This window comes from Phyllobates terribilis, unplaced genomic scaffold (assembly GCF_046119375.1).
Source record: "Phyllobates terribilis strain yellow unplaced genomic scaffold, ASM4611937v1 Scaffold_12__6_contigs__length_324123572, whole genome shotgun sequence".
Lineage (NCBI taxonomy): Eukaryota > Metazoa > Chordata > Amphibia > Anura > Dendrobatidae > Phyllobates > Phyllobates terribilis.
Window position 1 is genome coordinate 157,495,617 of NW_027362772.1, and position 18,185 is coordinate 157,513,801.

At 42.7% G+C, this 18,185-nt stretch overlaps 2 protein-coding genes across 2 annotated transcripts in view; one reads left to right on the forward strand and one right to left on the reverse strand.

Annotated features, from left to right (window-relative positions):
* The first annotated feature begins 239 nt into the window (after positions 1-239).
* Positions 240-18,185, forward strand: part of KIF18B (kinesin family member 18B) — a 38,785-nt gene continuing 20,839 nt past the window's right edge. The window contains exons 1-9 of the mRNA XM_073656426.1: positions 240-461; positions 1,562-1,905; positions 3,376-3,533; positions 4,603-4,707; positions 10,882-10,992; positions 12,597-12,794; positions 14,704-14,880; positions 16,065-16,139; positions 16,221-16,330. Coding sequence (XP_073512527.1) covers positions 1,596-1,905; positions 3,376-3,533; positions 4,603-4,707; positions 10,882-10,992; positions 12,597-12,794; positions 14,704-14,880; positions 16,065-16,139; positions 16,221-16,330 — 1,244 coding nt within the window. The 5' untranslated portion in view covers positions 240-461; positions 1,562-1,595. The remainder of the gene's footprint in view (positions 462-1,561; positions 1,906-3,375; positions 3,534-4,602; positions 4,708-10,881; positions 10,993-12,596; positions 12,795-14,703; positions 14,881-16,064; positions 16,140-16,220; positions 16,331-18,185) is intronic.
* Positions 6,346-8,536, reverse strand: LOC141173156 (uncharacterized). The gene is made up of 2 exons (XM_073657792.1): positions 8,237-8,536; positions 6,346-8,025 (listed from the first exon to the last, which is right to left on the reverse strand). Exons 1-2 carry the CDS (start codon positions 8,436-8,438, stop codon positions 6,392-6,394), a joined length of 1,836 nt encoding a protein of 611 aa, XP_073513893.1. The 5' UTR covers positions 8,439-8,536; the 3' UTR covers positions 6,346-6,391.

The following is an 18,185-nucleotide window of genomic DNA, read 5'->3' on the forward strand; positions in this document are numbered from 1 at the left end:
AAAACACTGATAAGAATACACACGTGAAAAATGCACATTTGTGTGAGCCAAGAGAAGCGCCATAGCAACCATGTATCACCATTGAGAGGGGAATATATATATTTTTTTCAAAGTATAATAAATGCAACCTCATTAGGTTTTCCTACAATTAAAATAACAACTGTATTGATTTTTCATCAAAAATACTGCAGCCCAATGAGCAGCATCTAAACGCAACAAAGGACTACAACTCCCGGTACGCACCGCGATTTTCAATACGTCACATCCTCACCTATCAGCGCAGAGGACTGATCGTCCAATCAGAGTCCGCGGAAGGAAGAGCCCGCTTGATTTGAACTGTATTGTGTCGGAAGTGTGGTGGATGGGGGCGTGGCCTGCGCTGCTGCTGGGAGACACCATTGCTGATAGAGCGGAGGATTGATGGAGAGTGGAGACGGTGTTACCCGCTGTATTTATACCAGGTGAACGGTCACATGGGCAGGTGGTCACATGACGCTGTGGTCACTGCAGTGGAGCAGTGCTGTAGCCCCCCCGGCACTGCGGTGACTCCTACCTCCAGGACTATGGCGCCTGAGCTAGGCGGTGCCGGCAGATTCCCGCGGCAGCTCTGCTCCCTGTACACGTCTGTGGTCACGTCAGATACCACACAGGCTTCTATTGACTTCTATGGAACTCCGCCTTTAAGTGCTCAATACTGGAATATGGCCATTGCTTTCTATGGAGGAGGGTGTGTGTCTGCCCTGACTGGCTGGAAACCTCCCATAGGGGTCAATAGTGCCCGGCAAACATTATCCAAACTGATATTGTACATTATATAGTAGAAAATCAATGTAAAAATAAGAGGGGACCTATCATCTCTGTTATGGCACCTGATCTGGGACTATCTGCAATTAAGAACGCCCCCTACCCCCAAAACCAGACCCCCCACCCCTGTACAGTAGAATCACTTTGCATAAACTCTAAAATTTAGCAATTAGCCCCAAGTCCAGGGCTACCTAGCGACTTTGGGGGTGCAAGATGAATGGTGATGTGGCCGCCAATCATCGCTCCATGAGGACCAGCGGCCTACTTTAGGGTTTTATTTCGTTTTACAGCCATGTTGCCTTTCTAAAATGAAATCCCATCAATGTTTTTGTCGTGTGGTTCATTCAAAAGTATATGGGCACCTTAAAGGGGTTGTGTCAAAATGAATGTTCAGTAGCGCACCACTCCCTTACCTTCTGGCGCGGTTGCCACGGGCTGAGAGTGGGGGGGCGGGGGTTGACGCCGTCTCCCCGGCTTAGGGTAGGGCGCATCTCTGTAGTATGGGAGAATTGTGGCCCGAGACTGGTTAGATCCAGCAATGCGGCCAATCTTTAAAGCATAGGGATAAATTGCAAAAAGTTGCTTGTTTGTAATTTCACCCTTTTTAAAGGGAACCTGTCTAGTCCCCAACCTGAAAGAGACGCAGTGTGCACATAGCCTTAATGTGACGTCATCAGTGTGTACAAGGTCTTCACCCAGGGACCTGGATGTAAGCTAGGGGGCCATAACCAAAGACCCTTTCTATCATCCCCCTCAGGACCGTCTGACTCCAGCTGCCATATAACTTTAATATGGCCACCGAAGAGGGGAACGTCTCCGTGGTGGTCCGTGTCCGTCCCCCAAACTCCAGAGAACAAGAAGGAAACCAGAATTCAGTAGTGCAAGTCGTGGATCACAACATCCTGATATTTGACCCCGAGGAGCCCGACACATCCGGCGTCTTCTCCAACCTCCGAGGTCATGAAGGAACGAGGCGTAAAGGAAAGGACCTGAAGTTCATATTCGACCGGGTCTTTGATGAAAGGAGCCTCCAGAGAGACGTGTTTGAACACACGACCAAGCAGATCCTCGACGGAGTCCTGAACGGCTACAACTGTTCTGGTAAGAGATCAAGTTATTTTACCCTTTATCCTAACCCAATCTTTGTTTGCTAATCGTGTGTACATCATGGAGCCGCCTCGTCCCTGTTATTAGGGCCGTTTACTGGGTATTGAATTCATGTGAGCAGTAATCCCCAACAATGGATTTATTTTGAGCCGCCGGCCGTGTAACCATCACGTCTGCTTGTTCTCAGCTACGCTTCATTAACGCCATAGTCAATAATCCCGGCCGTCTGTTATTCATTGCGTCTCGTCCGGTGGTACGCGGCAGCGGCGTCTGCTGCTTTGTAACCGCCGGTAGACAAAGTGGTCGGAGACTGATTGTTAGTCTGTCAGGAGAGGTGTTTACAGAGTCACGGTCGTCAGCGTCGGGTTATTGGATCCCGTCTTTGTGCGACTGCATGGAATGTTCCCCATGTAGTCACCGGTATTGTATTTAATCCCCGTAAAAAGGTTTAATTCAGGCAGGAATTCTCTACAAAGGTGAGTGCTGATCCTAAACATCAGATCGGTCAAGGTTGGCCACCCGGCACCACCACCGGTCAGATGTAGACGGCATTATGTGTAGGGGTTCGATATAATAAAGCTCCAACTTGCCCAATTCTCCTTTTTCCTGACGTACGCCGGACATCTGTAGCCAATGTTTAGTAGTATTGATCGGTGGACGGGACTGGTCCTAAGACCCCACCGATGGCTGAAAGGAAGGAGGGCAAGAAGAGCTGAAAGTTTATAGCTCAGCTCGTCCGCTAAGGATGCGCCGAAAACTTCTGTGTGGTCAATGGGGGTCCTGAAGCCCCACAATCTAAAGTTATTGAAAATCTCAAAAGTTAAGTCATATTTCTTTTCAATAAGGGGAGACCTGCTACTGGGAACTTATATGGTCAAGCTTACTTAAAGGGTTTTTCCCATCTTTATAGATGGATCTTGTTGGATAGAGCTCGTAGAAACAAGCACTTTTGCAATTTACTGCTTATTAAAATTTGCAGCCGTTCTTGAGATATTAACATTTTTCTTTTTTTTATACCTCGTTACCTAGGAGACCGACCACCGCTGCTGTCTAATTTCTAAGCACTGCGATGAAGCTGGCCGGGATTAGGAGATAAAAGCGGTCCTAGCCAGCTTCAAAGCAGCGCTTACAAGCTTAATAATAAAAGACTGTGTATGTTTTGATGTCTAGCAGCGGTGGTCGGTGTCCAAGGTAACGAGATGTAAACAAAAGAAAACTTTTAATATCTCAAGAACGGCTGAAAATTTTAAAAAGCAGTAAATTGCAATATTGCTTGTATTTACAAGCTTTATCAGGCAATACCCATTTCTGAATATGGAAAAAAAAACCTTTACGGAAGACCCATTATTTTTTTTTTTCGTCCATAATAAGAGTTTTTTAAAAGAAAAAAACATACCCAATGACACTTTACCTTTTGCATGTGAACAATTTATTGCATTTCCGTCTTTGATTTTATTTTTCTAGTTTTTGCTTATGGGGCCACTGGAGCGGGGAAGACTCACACGATGCTGGGAAGTGAAGCCGACCCTGGAGTCATGTATCTCACCATGATCGAACTCTATCAGCGGATAGAAGCCGTCAAGGAGGAGAAGTCGTGTGAGGTTCTCATCTCCTACCTGGAGGTAAGACCTGACTTCTACCAGAAGTCATAACATTTCTATTTTCTTCTGGGACGGTTGTAGTTGTAGTTTTGACATTTAGTTTTACCATATAATGTGCTGTAAAAAAATTCCAGTGGGGTGAAATGCAAAAAAAAAAACCCCCAAAATGTCCTCTTCTCTATGAAAAGGCAATTTGCATATTAAAATTTCTCAGAAGAGCATGCATGGCCTATAAGTCTCCTTACACTGGCATGCCAGGCTTGGTTTGTCACACTCCTCAAGAAGAGATGTTACCCCATAGACCTCAGATATGTCACTGTCTACAAGAAGAGACTTTACCCCCTTAGACCCCAGTCAGAGGCCTCAAATACATCCAAATCAGATCTCAAATTCTTTGCACTGAGGAGGGGCAAACGCCAAGAAACACGTCTGGTTTGTTTTTTTATCCTAAGTCATTTGGCAACGCTTGTTTATATGGTCGATATTGACTTTTAGGATTGCTTCTTCCAGTTGGTGGCATTATATTGCCTCTGAAGAGGCAATTTGCATATTTAAATTTCCCAGAGGAGCATTGCATGGCCTTTAAGTCTCCTTACATTGGCATGTCACTCTCCATAAGGCAAGATGTTACCTCTTAGAACTTTGGGAAAAAAATTGCCGTGTGGCTCAATTTTTCTGAAACCTGTAGTTTTATTTTAAGTGCTGTATTTACGGCACGTGGTCTTGGGCTTTAACCCCGTACTATTTGCAAAGTTACAGCACAGGGTTAAAGCTTCTGCTCCTGCAATCTAGCAGGAGCAGGTCCTGTCGCTGGCCGTCATATACCGCCAGGGATCCTAATGATAAGACAGAAGCTTTTTATTATTGTGTCTGTAGAGCTATAGAGCGCTCAATGATGCTTCTGTAGGATCTGCTGATCGCTGGGTGCTTGCACAACTTAACCGAGCTGCTAGATCCTAGAAGATCCAAATCGGCTCTTCTGGTGGTGGGTGACATAGCACGAGATGGTTTGGATGCATGTATGGCAAATGTTGGGAAAGAGGTTGAAGAAATTGCCCGAGTAGTTTATTCTTTCGCTTTGGTTTTTCAGGTCTACAATGAGCAGATCCAGGACCTCCTAGAACCCAAAGGGTTTTTGGCAATCAGAGAAGATTCTCAGAAAGGGGTTGTAGTTCAGGGCCTCTCCTTTCATCAGGTAAGTGATTCCGCGTCCATCTCCAAAGCCCAAGCCTGGTGTGATCATGTCGTTCATTAATAGCAGTGCTGGCAGTGGGCTTGTGCGCTGGTTTATACAATGGGGCCACTTTTTTTGGAAGTAAACATATTCATTAAAGGGGTTCTACGGTGATAACTTGTCCTTTTTATCCCCATTAGAATGGAGGGCAGTGCCCACACTCGACCTCCGCTCCATTCATTCCCTATGGGGCCGCCCTGTAGAGAATGAATGGAGGGCAGTGCCCACACTCGACCTCCGCTCCATTCATTCCCTGTGGGGCCGTAGCAGTATATATTACGGACAATCACAGGTTAAAAAACTTGAACCATTTTGTGCAGATTTTCTGGGAAATCTGCAGCAGAAAAGGCTCGTGTTCACATATCCAATAAAGATGTATTTTGGAAACTTGCACCTCCTGTGCCACAAATGGGAGTGTGATTTGTACAAATTGTTTAGATGTATCCACAATATTCCTTGTGATGCACACACTTAGTTTTCCTTCCACTGTACTCTATGGTGTCTTTTTTTTATTGGAATTTTTTTTCTGGTCTTTTGGGCGTTTGTGTTTTATTTGTAAACCATCTATAAAAGCTTATATCCTTGCTGGCCATTATCCACCGCAGTGCATCAATGTGTTATACTTCTCTTATCAGCCTGGTGGGATTGGTTCTGGGCAGATAGACATCTAGACAAAACTTGGAGATACAAAATCTTTGTGAAAACTTCTTTTGTCATTCCTGGTGACCATAAACCCTTTATCTAATATCCCCCACAGGGACCTGCCATCCATCCTTTTGCCTTACCCTCTATTGCTATAAACCCTTTATCTAATATTCCTCATGGGGGCTTGCGATCCATCCTTTTGCCTTACCCCCTATAAACTCTTTATCTAATACCCCCCACACACAGGGACCTGCTATCCACCCTTTTGTGTTACCCTTTATCTAATATCTCCCACAGGGATCTGAAATCCATCCTTTTGCCTTAGGCTATGTGCCCACGATGCAGAAATGCTCTGGATTTTTCCTGAGCGTTTCTGCATCTCCCTGGCAGAAAAAACTCATGCGGATTGCACATGCGGATTGCACATGCGGATTGTACATGCGTTTTCCTGCCAGGGACAAGCGGAAGTGAAGCGTTCACTTGCATTTCCGCATGCGGGTTGACAAGCACTTTCCAAGCGATTTTTAGCATCACTCAGGGTGGATTTGATTTAAATCGAACGGATTTAAATCATGATTTAAATCACGATTTAAATCAGTAGTCAGTAAGGCTTGATTTAAATCAGTGATTTAAATCAAAGTTTCTACCTAAACTAGTTCTTGCTACTTTACTTTAACATGCAAGTAGATGAAGATTTTTAGAATCACTTTTTATATTACTTTTTTCTCCTCAGTTTAATGGGTTAATCATTCATATTTGGACACCACTGTTCTGTTGTACTTAGAAAGGAGAAAAATAATCCTGACCTTAATAACAATTTAAATAGATTTATTCAACTGAAACAATAACAACATTACAGCATAAGCTATTTGCTTAAACAAACATCCATGTTTGTTAACTAATTTGGCTAAACAAAATATATATTTTAAGAAACTTAGACTGTCAGCTCAGCCGACACATGAAAAACTTAAATACTACTGTCCCTGCTGTCCTCTGTAGCTCACTCGTCGTCATCTTCATCATCATCTTCTTCTTTGTTCCTATTCATAATCTGGAAAAGAAAAACAAGCTTTCCTGCTTTATTGGGTCCCAACCGATTTCTCAATTTAGAATGAATGAGTCCAAAGGAAGAGAATATTCTTTCAACGCCTGCAGAAGAAGCTACTGCTGTTAAAAGTGAAATCATTACTTGAACAGTCTCTAAATCCAAGTGCTTAAGTGACTTCCACCAGTTTACTGGTGTGACCTTCCTTAAAATATCTTCAACAAACATATATTTCTTGAATGGTTCCCACTTAGCTCTGAAGTTTATTATAGTTGGCATTAAAGATGGATGATTGCTGGATACCCATGTCATAGCTAACTCCTCTTCCTCAGCACTTAGGTTTTGACCCTGATATTGGATATTGACAATAGTTGCCAAAAAATGAGCTGGAGTCAGTGCTTGTCCCATTCGTTTGTTTACTGCTGGTAATTTAATTCTGTCCATGTGTAGTTCTGTTTTTAAGTGTTCACTCAGTTCCTTCCAAATTTCAACAGCATCCGCAATAAAGCAGCTATTTTTCTGTATTTTGTTTAAAGCTTGAGAGATGGGTTTCAGGAAGCTCAGCATATGTTCAACATTTCTCTTAAGCCCAATGTTGAGGATTTTGGACGTGACAGTGCCATCTATTTTATCTCGATTTTCTTCACAAAGTGTCATCAGAATAGGCCAGTTTTTGATATACTGCTCAAAACAGTCCACCACAGAGTTCCATCTAACATCTTGTGGGAGCGTTAGCTTGGTTCCACCCATCCTTTTCAGAGCTGCTGCAGCAAAATGATTATTACGGAAGTAGTTAGCAATTTCAACAACATTAGCCTTTATTTCTGGAACACTTAAGTCTTTGGCTAAGAGGTGCAGCAAATGAGCACTGCAACCATATGTTATTAGCAGCTTTGTATTCCCTCCCTGCTCTTCTAAATTTCTTCTCATCTTGGATACGTTTGCAGCATTGTCAGTGACCAAACTGCGTACTAGACATTTGAATTTTTGTTCACATGTTGTTATAGCTTTTACTGCCACTTCTTGTAAGTATTCTGCTGTGTGTGCATTTCCTGACGTATCAGTTGTTTGTGCAAGGAAGACTTTACCTTCTTCTGTTGTTATACAAGCACATACAATAGGATCATTGTGGACATTACTCCACTCATCAATACTTAGGTTAACAATTTTACCCTCCAGAGCTGTTGCACATTGCTCCATTTCTCTGTCATACACTTGATCCAGCAGTTTCCCTGCAACATCAGCTCTGCTGGGTGGACTGTATCCTGGTCTCAGTGACTGAACCATATTAATGAAATGTGGGTTCTCAGTCAGACGGAAAGAAGAGTTCATTGCATAAATAAACTGGGCAATTTTTTCATCAATCAACTCTTTTTCTAATCTGCTAGTTCTTATCACAAATCTATCTATGGTGGTTCCAGGAGGTAAAGGTTTTTTCTTCCTTTTGGGTGATGGTGATATGTGGCTGTGGGTGTCTGATGATGATGCTGCTGCTAATGAAGCACTATCCTGGATGGATAACTCTGAAACTGTAGAACAGGATGATGGTGATCTTGGAGGTGGATAGTTTCCAGAATCCATGAATTCCCCTAAACAAAAAAAGTCAATGCTGTTATTTTATTGGTTATACAATTTCTGCTTATTGTACACAACACATCACTTCCCCTGCCCCAAAAGGAATATTTGTTTTTCTTCATAACTGTACCAAATGACAGTAACATGCAGTAATAATAAGAAATATAATTTTTCTCACACATGACAGTTCAGTCTTTAGAAATAGGATTCAATAAAAATGTTTACCAACAGATCCTGCCTGTTCAGAAGTGTTTCTTTGGTCATCTTCATCACCGCACTTCTCATGATGTTGCCTCATTCGCGCCACCAGGCCTTGCATCTCTTTGTTGCATCGTTTGCATTTTGCACGCATGCCTGCCTTACCGATAGGCGAAGGAGCTTCATTAAAATATTCATAAACTGGGTCTCTTTTACGGCCTGCTACCATTATAAGGAAAGAATGTAATAAACCTCAGATTGTACACACAAACAGATCCAGACTTGTCTGTCTGTGGCTATGCTGCAGTATTGTGCTCAAAGTTTCACTTTCATTTTCTTGTCTGTTTGCCCTTCCTCCTCACACTTAGATTCACATTCTTCTTGTGTTGTGCAGATCTATTCCACTCCAAACAATCAGAAACATATTGTCTAACTTCTTGGACTTGGCACTGAAGGGGTTGATTCTGTATTCATAGGTTTGTAGAACAATAGGATTAAGGTCTTTTTCTCAACTCTGTTCATGTTGTAACATTTTTGCCGTGAAGAAGAGGCTGGGATCTCTGCGGAGTCAAATTCAGTTTTGAGAACTGCGTAAGTAAAGCGAGTGTCTGTGATAATATAGGAGAGAAACTGCCCACTAATCCTTCAGAAACCTCTGGAAGAGCATGGCATTGTGAATGTTTCACATATACAGCCTTTATTCTACTGAGTTAAACAACTCAGCTTTATCTCATGATGGAAGAACCTTTGGATGGTAAAATATTTTCCTCAAAAAGCAGTTTATTGAAAAAAATCCGATTTAAATCAAAAAAATCCGATTTAAATCAAAAAAATCCGATTTTTTTTTGATTTTTTAAAAAAAAACATTGATTTTTATCCACCCTGGCATCACTTGGAAAGTGCTTGTCAACTTGGTCCCACTATATAAATCCATGCAACGGGCATGGATTTATATAGAGTGACCGTAAAAGAATGGTAAAAATTAAATCTATACTTACCTTCTGATGGCCCCCGCTGTCTTGCTTCGCTCCGTGCTGGCTTGCCGGCAGCTCGCGGTACACTACACTGAAGGACCTGCCATCACATGACTATGACGCCAGCGCAGGTCCTTCAGTCCACCGCCATCCGCCGGCAAGTGAAGACAAGCACACCGCGGGCCATCAGAAGGTAAGTATCATATTTTATTTTTTATTTTATTCTTTTTTTTTTTTTTTTTTTTTTTTTACAGGTACTATGGTACCCGGGTCTGGAGGAGAGTCTCCTGTCCTCCAAACCCGGGTACCATCCGCACATTGGAACGCTTGGATTCCACATGTACAGATCCAGTGATGCAGAATCCATGCGTTCCAATGAAAGTCAATGGCGGCGAAAACGCTGAGCTTCCGCAAAATAATTGGTAGTGCTGGTTTTTTTTCCGCAATGATAACCCGCTGCGGAAATTTCCGCAGCATGTGCACATGCGGATTATCATTGGGGAACATGGCAGGCCTTCTACCATGCGTTTTTTAAGCGTTTCTGAAGCGTTTTTGCCGCTGCGGTAACGCGTAAAAAACGCATTGTGGGCACACAGCCTTTCTCTCTATCATTATAAACCCTTTTTCTGATATCCCCCACGGGGAACTGCGATTCATCCTCTTGCCTTACCCTCTATCGGTATAAATCCTTTATCTACAACCCCTGGCAAAAATTATGGAATCACCGGGCTCAGAGTATGTTCATTCAGTTGTTAAATGTTGTTGAAAAAAAAAAGCAGATCACAGACATGGCACAAAACTAAAGTAATTTAAAATGGCAACTTTAGGGCTTTAAAAAACACTAAAGGATAATGCATCCTGCCATAGAGCAAAAACTGTGAAAACATTCCTTGAAAGAAGACACATAAGGTCAATGTCATGGCCTGCAAATAGTCCGGATCTCAATCCAATTGAAAATCTTTGGTGAAAGTTGAAGAAAATGGTCCATGACAAGGCTTCAACCTGCAAAGCTGATCTGGCAACAGCAATCAGAGAAAGTTGGAGCCAGATTGATGAAGAGTACTGTTTGTCACTCATTATGTCCATGCCTCAGAAACTGCAAGCTGTTATTAAAGCCAGAGGTGGTGCAACAAAATACTAGTGATGTATTGGAGTGTTCTTTTGTGTGTTTGTTTTTCATGATTCCATAATTTTGTCCCTCTGCTTGGTCTGAAAAAAATTACCCTTACTGAGTACCACATTTTTTATCTTGATTTCTTTTAGTGTTTCTTAAAGCCCTAAAGTTGCCATTTGAAATGACTTTAGTTTTGTGCCATGTCTGTGATCTGCTTTTTTTCAACAACATTAACAACTGAATGAACATCCTCTGAGCCCGGTGATTCCATAATTTTTGCCAGGGGTTGTAATATCCCCCACAGGACCTGCAATCCATCCTTTTGCCTTACCCTCTATCGCTATAAACCCTTTATCTAATATCCCACACAGGGAACTGCGATCCGTCCTTTTGCCTTACCCTCTTTCACTAAAAGCCCTTTATCTAATATCCCGCACAGGGACCTTTTGCCTTACCCTTTATTGCTCTGTATGTTGGAGGAGACATGTGGCACATCTTGGATTCCAGCTAATAGATTATGTAATTAGACATATTTCCAAAAATCAACAGATTTTCTAATAGTTTTGTTTTCTTGATATGCAAAGCCCAAATCTGCAAAGCAGCTACTGCAAATGTTGGCTAACGGAAACCTGAATCGTACGCAGCATCCGACAGACGCTAATGCAACGTCATCCCGCTCACACGCTGTTTTCCAGGTAAGTTTTTTTTACTTTTAAATTCACTAACTTTTATTTTTTTTTGTCCCCATCCCTTCCACTTCACTCGTTGTATTCCTTCTTAGTAGCCCAATTTCATGAGTCATTTTGACGAAAATTAGGCTTAATGCCCTTTTGCGTTACGGGCAGTTCAAGGGGTTTTCCGGTGAAAATAAGTTAGGTGATAGCTTATCGATCAGTGGGGGTCCAATCGATCGGCTGAACGGACACTTTTATCCTGAAAGTAGCGGCAGAGCTCATGCTTGACCGCTGCTCCATTCATTCTCTATGGGGTTCACAAGCGTTGCATTCAGCTTTTTCCAGCAGCCTCATCAAGCGGCGATGGGGTGTCCAACCTACTGCTTCATTTTCTAACAGGAATAAAAATTGAAAAATTTTTCCTCCTGCCTATTGGTGCGGGTCCAATAAGAGTCAGACCACCACCGATTAGAAAGCTATCGACTATCATATGGAAAAGTGATGACTTGTTTTCTCTGGACAACCCCTTTAAAGAGTTGGAAACTAAGCAGTGTAAAGTCAATCTATCCAGTACTTATCCCCGCCCTATAAGGCTTGATTGATATCCCTGAGGAAAGGGCTTATAATGACATTCCCTGTTCTCAGGGTTGTCAATCCAGCCTGAAAATGCATGTACTTTATAGCCCACCCACCAGCGACAAGGTGACGTCATCGGATGGACCCTAAAGGCTGGCATGCACATTAGATGGCTGTCGGACGATCGTTCGGCAAGCAGCCATCTTGGCTATCTCTTCCGTACACTGGAGCACTTGTTCGGCCAAACCCTTCTGTGTTCTTTATTAGAGAGCTGTCTAGCATAGGTTGATCTACGGGAGAACAAAGTGATCGGCAATTCAAAATCCGATATTTCTGATCGATCGAGGCTACGTTCACACGTGACCGCAGTGTGGTTTTTTTTTTCTATGAACTACAGGATAACATTATCATTCCAGACAGCTATCAGATCCTTTGCCACTCAGTATAAGCCCCCCATGTAATGTAGCTAAGGATACAATTTATGCTCTATGTATGATAGCAGTGATATAGTAGGATGAGTTCATACGATGATTAGCTGCAGAGATGTATACTATTTGTCTATATTATCTTTGCATGCTGTGTGCAGATTTCCCTAGTATCTTAAGTCACAGCTTCAGCCTGTCTTCCCCTGCCTCCTGCTTGTAAGAAGTGACAGGACAGGGAGAAACCTTTCACAAGCAGGAGGCAGGGGGAGTTGGTCAGACGCTGTTTCTCATGATATTGATGACCTATGCTAATAATGAATAGGCACTGATCACTGATGGACGGAGCTGTGGTGTTCCACATAGTGCACTAGTTACATATCTGTCCACTAGCTTCAGCTGGTAATAGCTGATCAGTCGGGGTGGCCCCCACCACCAATCTGATACTGATGACCTATGAACATTAGATCATCAGTATCGTCGTAGAGGGAAAACCCCCTTCTGATGTGTTTTTGCAGTTATTGTCACAATGCTCAATAGATTAAAAAGTTTCAACCATCTTTTCAAACTTGCATGATGCCTGACCTGTGACCACCCCCCCCCCTCATCTTGTCTGTTCTCTTCTAGATTTATGTCAAGCAGAAAGACCGTACAGCCAGCATCAACCAGGACATTCGCGTGGCCAAAATGAGCCTAATTGATTTAGCCGGGTCTGAACGAGCCTCGACCACCAACGCTAAAGGCGAGCGGCAGAGAGAGGGCGCCAACATCAATCGTTCCCTCTTGGCGCTTATAAATGTCATTAATGCGCTGGCTGATGCCAAGGTACCCGCCGTCCTTTCATCTCGCATGCCTTTGGTGCTTGGCGCTGATTTTTTTCATATGATCGCGTTGCTTGATTAGTATCTTGTTGTGTTCAGAGAGTCATGAAAAAGCCTTCAGCGTCTGCTGTGTATTAATTTAATCTGCAGTTCCTGGGCACAAAGCAAACAAGAGTAATCTTTTCCTTGCGTAGACCGATGGGACACTTGGCGCAGATTCGCTCTGTTTATGTTGAGATGTTCCACGACTAGAGGGACAGCATCACATCTGTAACACATGGTTCTTGTTTGTCACTTTTTATTTCCTTCAGGACTGTAGAACTCCCAAGAACTGTGTTTTGGAGATTTCCCATATTGTCTGTGATTCTATAAATACGACTCGTTTCTTCTTCCTCCAATATATTCTATTTCCGATTTTTAAAGGGGTTGTGCCACCAATATTGTTGAGCAAATCTATCATTGGTCTAGTGCTGAGACTCCCTCCAATCATGAGATCGAGGGTCACGTCTTCCCCTTTGGAATGGAATAGTAGTGACAAGTACTAGTTTATTTTCTATGAGAACGGTGGTCCATCCATGAAAATGAATAGAGTGGTGGTCACCCATACGAATTCACTTGGATTTTGGGACCCATCAGCTGGCCCCCCACAATCATACATTTATCATTAGAGTTGGTACAAATCCATTGGCCACTGTCGTGAGATCCGACTCTTACCTGTCGACATTTGTCGCTCTTCTGTTGACTGGCCGATTAATCAAAAGAAGAACCGCGGATGCTTCAGGGCTCCCATCAAGTGTCATTGTTGATGGACTGGGTTGTCCTCTGGATGAGTATTCTATGTCTTTCATGGGTTAACCCCATTTAAAGACCTTTTCCCACCACCGTAGATAATTACATATTTAGATGTTCTGATTTCAGCCCATTAACACATCTTTATCGCTCGCCAATTGACTACTCCCAAGTCGTTCTGTAATCGTTAAAAGGTTGAACTCTCACTGATCTTGGGGATCTATTGTAGAATGATGAAAATACCTCTTTAACTACTTTCGGACCACCCATAGACTATAAAAATATCCAGGTAGTCCACTTTGTACTGTGCAGTGACATCCTAAAACGTTACTTCATAGTATATCAGCTGCAGAAGATTGGGGAACCGGCTGCCAGACACAGCCAGACTCCCCATAGAGAGGACAGAGAGGGTTTATTACTATCTCTGCCTTCCCAATTGCTGTATACAAAAGGATGAAGAAGCCCTGTGTATGCAGTACAGGAAGCACTCACAGTGCTTCTTTTTCCGAACCCAGAGATCACGTGATGGCTGGGTGTATGGAGAGAGCAGTAGATGCTGGGTGCTAGTAGACTTGATCAGCTCTGCTATTCAGGAAGGAGGTTAAGTTTCTTCCTCTGTAACTGGGGCTAATATACACAGAAGGAAATAAATATTTGATCCCTTGCTGTTTTTGTAAGTTTGCCCACTGACAAAGACATGAACAGTCTATAACTTTAAGGGAAGGTTAATTTTAACATTGAGAGATAGAATATCAAAAAAAAAAAAAAAACAAGAAAATCACATTGTATAAATTAAATAAATTTATTTGCATTTTGCAGTGAGAAATAAGTATTTGATCCCTCTGGCAAACAACACTTAATGCTTGGTGGCAAAACCCTTTCTTTTCTTATAACTGTGTGTTGTACTGTTCCTCTGTTATACTTCTTAGAAGTTTATGAATAAATTGACAACTGGGTGTTATCCTTCCCATACCTCGGGGGCGTGTCCCTACACAGCGTAACTGTTCAGCAGTGATTGGGCAGTGTCAGGTTATGTAGGGACACACCCCCAGCTGGTGTCTTTCTTCTCTTTTTCCATCTTTAGCGACTTGTCATTGTCTAATACACATTTTCTTCTGTTGTAGAATAAGAAGACTCACATCCCCTACAGGGACAGTAAACTCACCCGGCTCCTGAAAGACTCCATTGGAGGTAACTGTAGGACAGTCATGATTGCCGCAATCAGCCCTTCGTGTCTAAGTTATGATGACACCTATAACACGCTAAAGTATGCCAATCGGGCCAAAGAAATAAAGTTATCGGTGAGTTCAGAAGAGAAGAAAACCTGTCACTAGGTGAAAAGTGACCATTTTTATTCATCCCCAATGCTCCCTTGAGTACCCGTTTATTTATAGGAGTCCAGAGATGTCTTTTTTATTTAATCATTTTTTAATAGTCTTTACTAAGTGGGTGTGGCTCAGGTTCCTCATGGGCGTGTCTTTAGGCTGCTCTGCATAATTACCCTGTTAGCCACGGGCATTATTATTAATAATTATATATATTATTAAGCCCATATCTCTGAAACCATATGGGGGATTTTTAAAAAAAACAAAAAGTGGAAAACTCAGGGGAGCAACTGGAATAAAGTAAGAAGAAAAACTTGTCACATTTAGCTTCTTTAAAGGTGCCCTGAATCTAGACATTAAAGGGCTTGCATTCTAGTGAATCACCCCACGTGCATCATAAAATAAAATGTTGCTTTCCAAATTGGCACCCATCCTCCGATGTCAGCGCTGTGACCCGGGCAGTCAGTTGACATTATGTCCTTTGACCGCTGCAGTTAATCATTGTGCACTGTTCTGCTGCAACCTTTCTATATTCCATCAGTGTCTAATAGTGGTCAGCCCCTTTAATATTCTGCTAATCAGTTCCATCTACAGTTGGTGGCTGACTGATGCCACATCCCTCTCAGTCAAGCGGCGTGACTTACAATATTTTGCAGGGGGAGGCTCCTGCCGCAGAAGGGGACGGGTGGGGAGGCTCCTGCCGCAGAAGGGGACGGGTGGGGAGGCTCCTGCCGCAGAAGGGGACGGGTGGGGAGGCTCCTGCCGCAGAAGGGGACGGGTGGGGAGGCTCCTGCCGCAGAAGGGGACGGGTGGGGAGGCTCCTGCCGCAGAAGGGGACGGGTGGGGAGGCTCCTGCCGCAGAAGGGGACGGGTGGGGAGGCTCCTGCCGCAGAAGGGGACGGGTGGGGAGGCTCCTGCCGCAGAAGGGGACGGGTGGGGAGGCTTATTTTACAGCCACATAATGACAGGGAGGAAGAGGAGGTTTTGAGACACTACCTATTTCTCAGTTTTGCTTGTAATATTAAATATAAAAGCATTAGAGAAAAGGAGGAAATTAAGTGCTGATATTTTGAATTTTTGGATATAAAAAGGTAATAAAATCCCAGAAGACCCTCTTTTTCTTTTCATTTACTGTTATTTTTGTTTTGTGTCGTATATAGCTGAAGAGCAATGTGATCAATTTGGACTGTCATATCAGCAAATATGCCGCCGTGTGCGAGGAACTGAAAGCGGAGGTGGGATGCCTGAATACAGCCCTGGTGGTGCAGGTAACAGGGCGGCGGTCAGTCCTGACATTTTGCCTCTTCTATGAATAGGTGGCTGAACTGAAGGCCAAGCTGAGGTCCTATGAAATGAAGGAATCCAACCAGGACACTACTGAAGTGTCGTCTCTGTGCCACAGCCCTGTGCTGAGGAAGTCCCCTAGGTAATCTTATTACATACAGGCCTGAGAGTAATACTAGGCAAATTACTTTGCAAATTATAATATAATACGTAGTGTCTGTAGTAAAAAAAAATGGAGCAAATAAGGTTCATGAATGTCATTTTCTGCAACATTTTTTATTTCTCTATAGCATATGAAATAAGATAAATAGCTTGGTCTTAATTAAAGGTATTGTCCAGGCTTGGGGTTCGAGTATGCAGTCCCTCTATGCGACTGCAAACTTGTGAATCTTCACAGAGCCGGCAGTCATCTGACCGCAAGTGTTCAATTTGCGTACTTTTGGCCACATTCCGACTAGACTTGTCCGACAGCACACTTCTAGTTGGCACTTGACCGCATGTATGCAAATCGCGGATTTGTGGTCACGCACCCGCCTAAGGCCGGCACCAGAGAATCCTGATGGGGAGCGCTGTGAGGTTTCACAAGTCTGCAGTCACTGCCATCTTTGTGCTACCCCTTCCGTCACTGCCATCTTTGTGCTCCCCGCCCCCTGTCGCTCCCATCTTTGTGCTCCTTTGAGGACTTACCATTAGTCTGGGCTTCATAGAAGATGGCCATTTCTTCTATATACTGCAATACTGTGTTATGTGGAACAAACAATCTCAAGTTGAAGCCCCCCAGAGTAACGAAAAAAAAATAAAAGTGAAATAAAAAAAATGTTTTTAGAAATATAAAAAAATCTCTAAGTTTTGCTAGTTCAAAAATAAAGGGAAAAAAAGCATTCAGTATTGCTATCTAAGAAAACATAATTTTAATTAATTTGTACGATTAATACCATAGTATTACCATAGTACCATATGGTACTGTCATTTTCCGGTGTCTACTCTTCAATCAAAAAATGCAATAGAAATTAATCTAAATCGGCTATGTTCCTCAAAATAGTATCAATAAAAACATGAGCTAGCCACGCAAAAAAAAAAAAAAAAAAAGCCATTTTTTGTTTTTGCAAACATCGCGATTATTTTTTAATCGATAAAAAAATGGAAAAAAGAAACTATACAAGTTTGGTATCACCATAATCCTACTGACACGAAGACGTCATTTTTACTGCAGAACACCGTAAAAGCAATACCTAAATAACCAATGGCGGAACGCTGGAATTTTTCACCCTTTCACTGCTATTGGAATTTTTTTTTCCATTTCTCCGATAAAGTGAAGAGGTATGGCTGTATAGGTTTTAACTTCACAATAAAAATGACACCTGTCTTGTAGTAATCCGATGTACCAGCGCTGAGAAATCAAGCTTTGAAGCAAAATTAGCCGGGAAGTGCATTGGGGCGTGTCAAAGCACTCCCCGGCTAATTTTATATGTAGCTTCAAAGCTTGATTTCTCAGCGCTGGTACATCGGATTACTACAAGACAGGTGTCATTTTTTATTGCTGAGCTAAGACCTATACAGCCATACCTGTCATAAAATGGTCCTGGCAAGTTAGATGGTGGTAAAATTGTGGGATGTTTACAGTGTAACTTAATTGTTTCTTTCTAAGAAACAAAGTTGTTGATGACCATTGCAAAACAATCTTCTCCTTCACACTTGCAGTCAGTAATCCGATGCGTCCCATACATCACTCGGACCCTTTCCTATATGTCCTCCTGTCCGCAGTACTTACATTCTCATTTATCTTGTCTGCTGCTCACATGTTTGTACTCCTCTCTCCCATCCACTGTTATTCTTTACGACAGGAACGTTCCTCCACCCAGGGGATCTGGGATTATTTAGCCGAAAATGTATTACATATGCATCAGCTGCAGGGCGTCGGAAACATTTCTCCTTTAAGTTCTCATCTCTCCCTTTTTTATTTCTGGCCATTAACATCAAATCTGGAACAAGTAAAA

Coding starts and splice junctions, on each gene's coding strand:
- LOC141173156 (XM_073657792.1), bottom strand. CDS start 8,438: ATGGTAGCAGGCCGTAAAAGAGACCCAGTTTATGAATATTTTAATGAA. Junction 8,026..8,236: donor TGAACAGGCAGGATCTGTTG/GTAAACATTTTT, acceptor TTTTTTGTTTAG/GGGAATTCATGGATTCTGGA.